Raw genomic sequence first — 7,975 nt, forward strand, 5'->3', positions numbered from 1 at the left:
TCAGGAAGAGGGAAGATGAAAAGATGAAACCGATAGAAAGGAAGAGGAAAGATGAGAGGTGTGTGGTATTTTGGGAAAGTCATAAATAAATAGTCTAGATATATAATATATTAGGTAATTGATATAAATAAGTAAATTAGCCCCAATTTTATAATTTTGTCTTTATTTTTTGGGAAAATTACACAGAAATTCATCTTTTAACAACTATGTCAAATCATAATTTTGGATTATGTCAAACTGGCAAAATCAATATTTTTAATATATTTTAAGGATTAGAATTTATAAATTACAAGTCTAAAATATATTTTCTAGGGTTTATAATTTAGGAATTGGAGTCTATATTTTTTTTAACTATAGTGTAAAATCATAATATATAGAGAATAATGACATATTAAGAATTAAGTTTGGTGATATGATTTAGTTGTAATTTTAGGGGGTGTTTGAGTGCTCCTTTTCGTGCTTCTGTTTCCATTTTCAGTTCGAAATGGAGAGTTTTAGGTGTTTGATTAGTGACATTCCTGTTTGCCTTGTACACTTGAAAAACAGTATTAGGTGTTTGGTTAGTGACCTCCTGTTTGCTTTTTGTACCTGAAAAACAGCATTTTACAAAAGCAGAGAATCACTGCTTTTTGGAAAAGCAGCTTTTTCCAACAGCAAATAGCAACTAGCAACAGCAAACAGGAAACCGTAACAGCAAACAACAAACAGTAGGTAAAACAAACAGACCCTTATACTCCCTCCATCCCATTATATAAGTCGTTTTGGAAAGTAATTTTTTTTTTCCAAAATATAAGTCGTTTTGGTTTTCCAAGAATTTTTAGTTTAGTTTTTTGGTCCAAACATTAAATTTTTTATCTTGATATATGTGTTTTTTTAACATTCCAAGACTTATTGCTCAACCATTACATGAGAGAGATTTTTTTTAAGTTAATCAATGTAAAATCTATATATAATATAAAACAGTAACGATGGAGCTGAGGTGTCACTTCCTCTTTTTTACTGATAAAAAATATAATATAAAATATAATATATTAACTTTAGTTTTATTATTATATTTATTTATAAAAAGATTATTTTATCTGTACTATATCTAAGAGATCTACATAATTTAAATTAATCCCTAAAATCTCTCTAATTCTCTGCATATCTATATCTAAAAGTTATATATAATTTAAATTAATCCCTAAAATATCTCTAATTCCCTGCATATATATATCTAAAAGTTCTACATAATTTAAATTAATCCCTAAAATCCCTTTAATTCTCTGCATATCTATATTCTATATAAAACAGTAACGATGGAGCTGAGGTGTCACTTCCTCCTTTTTTACTGATAAAAAATATAATAAAAGATATAATATATTAACTTTAGTTATATTATTATATTTATTTATAGAAAGATTATTTTATCCGTATTATATCTAAGAGTTCTACAGAATTTAAATTAATCCCTAAAATCTCTCTAATTCTCTGCATATCTATATATATAATATAAAACAGTAACGATGGAGCTGAGGTGTCACTTCCTCCTTTTTTACTAATAAAAAATATAATAAAAAATATAATATATTAACTTTAGTTATATTATTATATTTATTTATAAAAAGATTATTTTATCCGTACTATATCTAAGAGTTCTACAGAATTTAAATTAATCTCTAAAATCTCTCTAATTCTCTGCATATCTATATCTAGAAGTTCTACATAATTTAAATTAGTCCCTAAAATCTCTCTATTTCTTTGCATATCTATATATAATATAAAACAGTAACGATGAAGCTGAGGTGTCACTTCCTCCTTTTTTATATCATTAATTGTAATTATTAATTATATTTTTGTTAATATTTATATATTAAGATGAATCCGTGCATCGCACGGGTCAAAAACTAGTTCATTAATTAAACTCTAAATTAATTGTATTTCTTAATTTGTATAATTTTTTTTAAAATCACTTATATTATAAAACAGAGATAATATTTTTTTTAACCTAAAATGGAGATAATACTTAATTATGATATTTACTTAATTTCTTGGTAGCGCATGGCTAAATCTCCACTTCCTTAAAATCCCTTTTATTCCTTCTTAACATTAGAGGAGTGAAGATTAGCAATCAAGAGGAGGATAAGGATAGACATTGTTGGGCCTTGACGAATAATGGTACTTATTCTTGTAAATCGGCCTATGAAGCTTTTACCCCTAATAGGGCTGATCCTCCCTTGGAGATTTGGAAGTCCATATGGTCCCTCAAGATCCCTTACCGTATCAGGAGCTTCCTTTGGTTGGGTATCAAAGACAGGCTCCTTACGAATGCGGATAGGCACAGAAGGCACTTGACTGAGTCTAGTGCCTGTAGTAGATGCAGAGGCAATGTGGAAACCTTGTGCCATGCCTTGAGGGATTGCCCAAATAGTAAGAAGATCTGGGAAGGGATCCTCCCTCATCACATCCTCCCTTCCTTCATGGCCTTTTCTGAAGGGGACTGGTTCTCTCAAGGAGCCAAGGGGAACTTGCTGGCCAACATGGAGCACGGTGCCATCCTCTTTGCTATTACTTGTCACCAAATCTGGAAGTGGAGGAATGAAGAATTATTTGCGGGTAAGGCTGTCCTTATTCCTGATTTACTGTTTTTCTTCTCGAAGAAGCTCTTTGTTATTACTAAAAGCTTTGAAAGAGATTCCCTTGTTCGCCCCTCCCCGGATAAAGAGATCCTGCTAGTTGGCTGGAGTAAGCCTAGAGAAGGGTTTGCTAAGTTGAATACTGATGGCTCCTGCCTTAGCAATGGCAGAATTGCTGCTGGAGGAGTTCTTCGGGATGCTGGTGGCAATTGGATGGCGGGGTTTACCCATAACTTGGGGACGGACTCCTCCTTTTCTGCGGAGCTCTGGGGTATCTTGTCAGGTATTAAACTCGCCATTCCATGGGTGTTAAAAAGCTCTCGGTGGAATCTGATAATCTGGAGGCTATTAACAGGATTTCAGATAGCCAGGCTGTTTGTCTGAAGAGCCAGAATCTCATCAAAGCTATTTTGAGGCTTCATCCTGCCTTTGAGTATCTTAATTTCTCCCATATTTTTAGGGAGCAAAACCGCGTGACGGATCGCTTAGCAGCTGTTGGGCATGGGAGAATGTTAGGTGTTTCTACCCTATTTGTTCCTCCTTCTTTTCTTTTGCCTTCTCTCCTAGATGATAGGATTGGAGTCAGCCTTCCTAGACTGATCCCGGTGTAGGTTTTTTTGTTGGTTTTGTTTTTTTCCTTTCCTTTCTTACCCAAAAAAAACAAAAAAAAATCCCTTTTATAAATGTAAAATGGGCAACAACAACGGTGCGTTTTGGATCCAGGAGACGAACACATTTAACCCGTAAATATTGATCAACTAGATCTAGATCTGTTCTCACATTCCATTCCATCTCTAAACTCTTCAATTTTCCTACATACATCTCCTTAATTCTATCTTCTAATCACGATTCTGTTTCTCTTCATCATCGCAAGCTTTTTCCTATTCCTATCGCCAGCGTTTCTTCTGCAGAACACGCATCGAACCAGTTCTCAATTAGGGTTTCCGGATCCTAACTATGTCCTTCATATTTCTCTTGCTCTTTCCCTAACTTAATCATTCATAATTCCCCCGCGAATCCCGACCTACATGACTTTGTGTAGAAGGTTAAAGTTTCTCTGATACAATTTTATTTTCTTAATTCATTTCAGAAAAAAATAAAAGAAAGTATTCGTAAATATGTCGGTAGTGCCGGTGAAATCTTCTTATAGGGATCGGACGCAAGAGTTTTTGAGCGTAGCAGAGAGACTAAAGAAATCTTTTGCGTCACCTAACAATGCAGCGGCATCCAGTGGTAGTAATGTTAGTGGGAAGTCCGACTCGACGCGATCTGTGGTGGCGATCCAATCGGAGTTCAATAAGCGAGCGTCCAAGATTGGGTTTGGTATTCACCAGACCTCACAAAAACTATCTAAGCTGGCCAAATGTGAGTTTGCGTTTAATGCTTTATTTAATTATCAGTCTCTTTGATATGGATTTAGATGCTATACTGTTGATTATATTCCTATGTGCAATAATATGGAAGATAATTAGTAATTATCCAGGGATTTCTGTGGCCTTTCTCAATTCCGTAATTAGTAGGTCCTACTATTGATTTCTATTTTACAAATAATTTTGGGTTCCAACTGGTATCACTAAGATCAAAGAGCATCGTAGAGAAGCAACAGCAATTTAGAATCATAGTTCGAGAATCCATGTGCTAAATTAATTTACATCCGGGGTAAATTGCAGGAGTGAATTGCTATCTACTATCTGGCAGTTCTTTAAACTTACGTTCATCAACTAATCAGTTGCTCAATCAGGAAAAAATGCAGCTTCATGAAATAATAATAAAAATTCTTATTGTTCATTGAGCTGCGAACTTGCTAATAATAGGGTAATATCTCTCGATGGGGAATTGAAAATAAGAATTTTTATTATCTTCAATTGCAAATAAATTAAATACCTGTCGATCATTGCTAATTATTGAAGATGGGAAATATTTAATCCATCTCATACTTTTGTTTCTGTCAATTAACATGATTAGAATATTTTTTTCATTATGGTTTTATTTGAGATCATGATTTTTTTGCAGCTCTTGGATAACGTTCCTATAGATGAATACTAATACGGCGTTAACATTGAAATAATGCCTAATCACTTAAAACATTACCTGCAAATGGTGGTCCATTTAAACCGTGACTTTGCCTTGTGAACCTTTTATTATTTGATGAACTTCTACATTCCCAACATAAGTTCTACACCTAGATCTCTTTGCTACCACGCCTTTATGCTGACCTTATTAATTATGAACCTATGGGATCTGTCTGTGTGCTATATACCATTTCACTTTTATGTATGATTATTTTTGGTCTGTGATCACTTGGTTGCTTTGTTGACGCCTGCTGGATATTTAGGTTAGTTTATAAGATCAAGTTTGGGTTAGAAATGAATGTTTACATGCTGATTCCATCTTGTTATCTGATTGTTTTAAATTCTAAAGGAGCCCATAGATAGATGAATACATACTATTAATGACTTCATTTGTGTATATTTTTCTTATCAGTGGCAAAGAGAACATCTGTGTTTGATGATCCAACTATGGAGATTCAAGAGCTTACATCAGTTATAAAACAAGATATTACTGCACTTAATTCAGCTGTAGTAGACCTCCAATTCCTCTGCAATTCCCAGAGTGAAAGTGGAAGTATGTCAACTGACACCACAACTCATTCCACCACTGTCGTTGATAACTTGAAGAACCGCCTGATGAGTGCTACAAAGGAGTTTAAAGAAGTCCTCACAATGAGAACAGAGGTACATCATAAGTTTCTGCTTAACATAGAATATTTTGGTGGTGTATGAGATTGACCTTGTTAATATTTTCCCTTCTTCTAAATTTGGTGGTTTCTGCATGTCTGCAGAATTTAAAGGTCCATGAAAACAGAAGACAATTGTTTTCTTCAACTGCTTCAAAAGATGGTACTAATCCTTTTGTCCGACAGCGTCCACTAGCATCCAGATCTGCTGCTAATGCATCACCAGCACCTCCTCCTCCATGGGCCAATGGTTCGACATCGTCATCTCAGTTAGTTGCCAGGTATAGATAGTAGCACCCACTCAATTTTGTGATGTCAATTGTCAAGGATGTGTGTGGGAAATCCTCGTTTTTAGGACTTGAATTTCCTCTTTTTCCCTATGAACTGTACATATCACTTTTTTGTTGTACTTTTTCTTTCTCACTTAATATATGCGTGAAATGTTTTGGATGAGTATGGTGCATTTGGTTGTCTTAAAATGGTTTGAATTGATAGTCCGAAATGGAGTTGATAGTCTAAGATGGGACTAGGGGTGGCAACAGGGCAGGGTGGGGACGGGATACATTCCCCACTCCGTCCCCAACACTTGTGTGGAAAGATATGGGGAATCTCATTGAAGATTTCAGTGATTTTTCGTTCCTGTCTCTGCCGGGTGGTGATTTTTCGTTCCTATCTCTGCCCCACGCGGCGGAGATAGGAACGAAAAATCATTGGAATCTCCAATGGGGATTCCCATCCCCACAAAGAAGTAAAATAAAATAAAATAATTAATAATTATATTGTAAACTTAACAAATCACCATTGCAGGATCAACAATTTCTACAAGACTTTTATGTTCATACATCATCAAACATATACCCATGACTTTAATTTTTTGAATCAACAAACTTGTCATAAAATAATTTAATTAATATTTGTCACCAATTAAATCTATCATACAAGGTCAACAATTTTGTTTTCTTACCTACTTTTATTCAACTATTGAGTATGTTTTTTCACATTGAAGTATTTCTGTGGGATAATTTGCCTCAAAATTATTATTTCAAAGGCAATTAATTAAGAATAAAACCAATGATCTTTCTTTTATTTTTATTTATTTATTATTTTTTTTTTTTTGCGTAGATTAGAAGAATAACTATATTTTGTTAATTCTCTAGCTTTCTCTTCCAATTAGGCTGTTCATTTGTATTTAGAAATATATTATCTTTGTAATATATTACATATGTACCCTTATTTTAAATATACATATGGGTATATATATGTAATATATTACAAAGGATATATATTAAGAATATATAGGATATAGAGTTTTTTATTGGGGATCTCCATGGTGATTTATGTGGGGATGGGGGCAGGAATAGTACTCCCCGTCCCTCCATCCCCATTTCGGCATCGGGGATAAAATGTCCCCGTCCCCATGGTCGACTATTTTGGGGATTCCTTGTCGGTTCGGTTCGGATCCCTGTGAGGAATGGGGATTCCCTGGCCTATTGCCACACCTAGGTCATGGACACGTTTGGTGAGTGTAATACCTCCATATTTCTTACCAAAGTTGTTTTCTTGTCCTTTACAGCAAGCCGATAGATGGCGAGTCACAGCCACTTTTACAACAGCAGCAACAACACCAGCAGATCGTTCCTCTACAAGATAGTTACATGCAGAGTAGAGCTGAGGCTTTGCACAATGTGGAGTCAACAATTCATGAATTGAGCAACATATTTACACAATTAGCAACCATGGTTTCTCAGCAAGGAGAGCTTGCAATCAGGTTTTGTTATTCATTATTGCTTCCACCATGAAACAAGCATCACTGGTGATTAGTCTTTGCTTACATGTCTGAATACATGGCTCCTCAAATGGTAGCAGTATTGTTTCGTCTCTATGAATGGGAAAAATATTCCTTATAAGATGCTGCTGCCTTTGACTGAAAGAGACTAATATGTTTTGGTGCAATTACTAGTTACTAGCCTGTTTTCCATGAGTTAATCAGTTGATCCCAACTAACTTGCTTTGGAGGAACCAAATCCACAAAATTCTGACAAATGAGTCAACAAAATGAACGATGATGTAAAAAAAGGAAAAAAGTTGAAGACTTTTTTTTACCAGCCCTGTTTAGCATATCATCTAAGTACACTGATGTACTTGCAGGATTGATGAAAACATGGATGAGTCACTTGCAAATGTGGAAGGGGCACAGAATCAACTGGTCAGGTATATGAATAGCATTTCTTCCAACCGATGGCTGATGATCAAGATATTTTTTGTATTGATTGTATTCCTGATGATTTTCTTATTTTTTGTGGCTTAATAAAAATAATACACAAGAAAATGGAAAATAAGGAGCAGATGAAAAAATTTCCCTTTTAAGCTCAGTTTGATGGTTTTGTGCCTATTCTATTATTCTTCCCGTAATATTTGAGGATGTAAAGAATATCTTGTACTTATGATGTGAAAGATAGGTTAATGAAAGAGGCCTGCACAATTCTTTGGGAGGTAAAAACTCGCTAGTAATATTTATCGAAGGCAACCATCCATCCTTGTATCTATCTATCATCAGTCTGCAATTTGGATGGTCATTTTGTAACAAATTTGCCTGTTAATGCCGGTGTTTTTGTAGAAATGA

General features: G+C 34.6%; 1 protein-coding gene across 1 annotated transcript; it reads left to right on the forward strand.

Moving 5' to 3' along the window:
• The first annotated feature begins 3,324 nt into the window (after positions 1–3,324).
• Positions 3,325–7,724, forward strand: LOC136203278 (syntaxin-32). The gene is made up of 5 exons (XM_065994399.1): positions 3,325–3,980; positions 5,100–5,350; positions 5,458–5,633; positions 6,926–7,120; positions 7,501–7,724. The coding sequence occupies exons 1-5, from the start codon at positions 3,734–3,736 to the stop codon at positions 7,658–7,660; spliced, it is 1,029 nt and encodes a 342-aa protein (XP_065850471.1). The 5' UTR covers positions 3,325–3,733; the 3' UTR covers positions 7,661–7,724.
• The last annotated feature ends 251 nt before the right edge of the window (positions 7,725–7,975 follow it).

This window comes from Euphorbia lathyris, chromosome 8 (assembly GCF_963576675.1).
Source record: "Euphorbia lathyris chromosome 8, ddEupLath1.1, whole genome shotgun sequence".
Classification (NCBI taxonomy): Eukaryota; Viridiplantae; Streptophyta; class Magnoliopsida; order Malpighiales; family Euphorbiaceae; genus Euphorbia; species Euphorbia lathyris.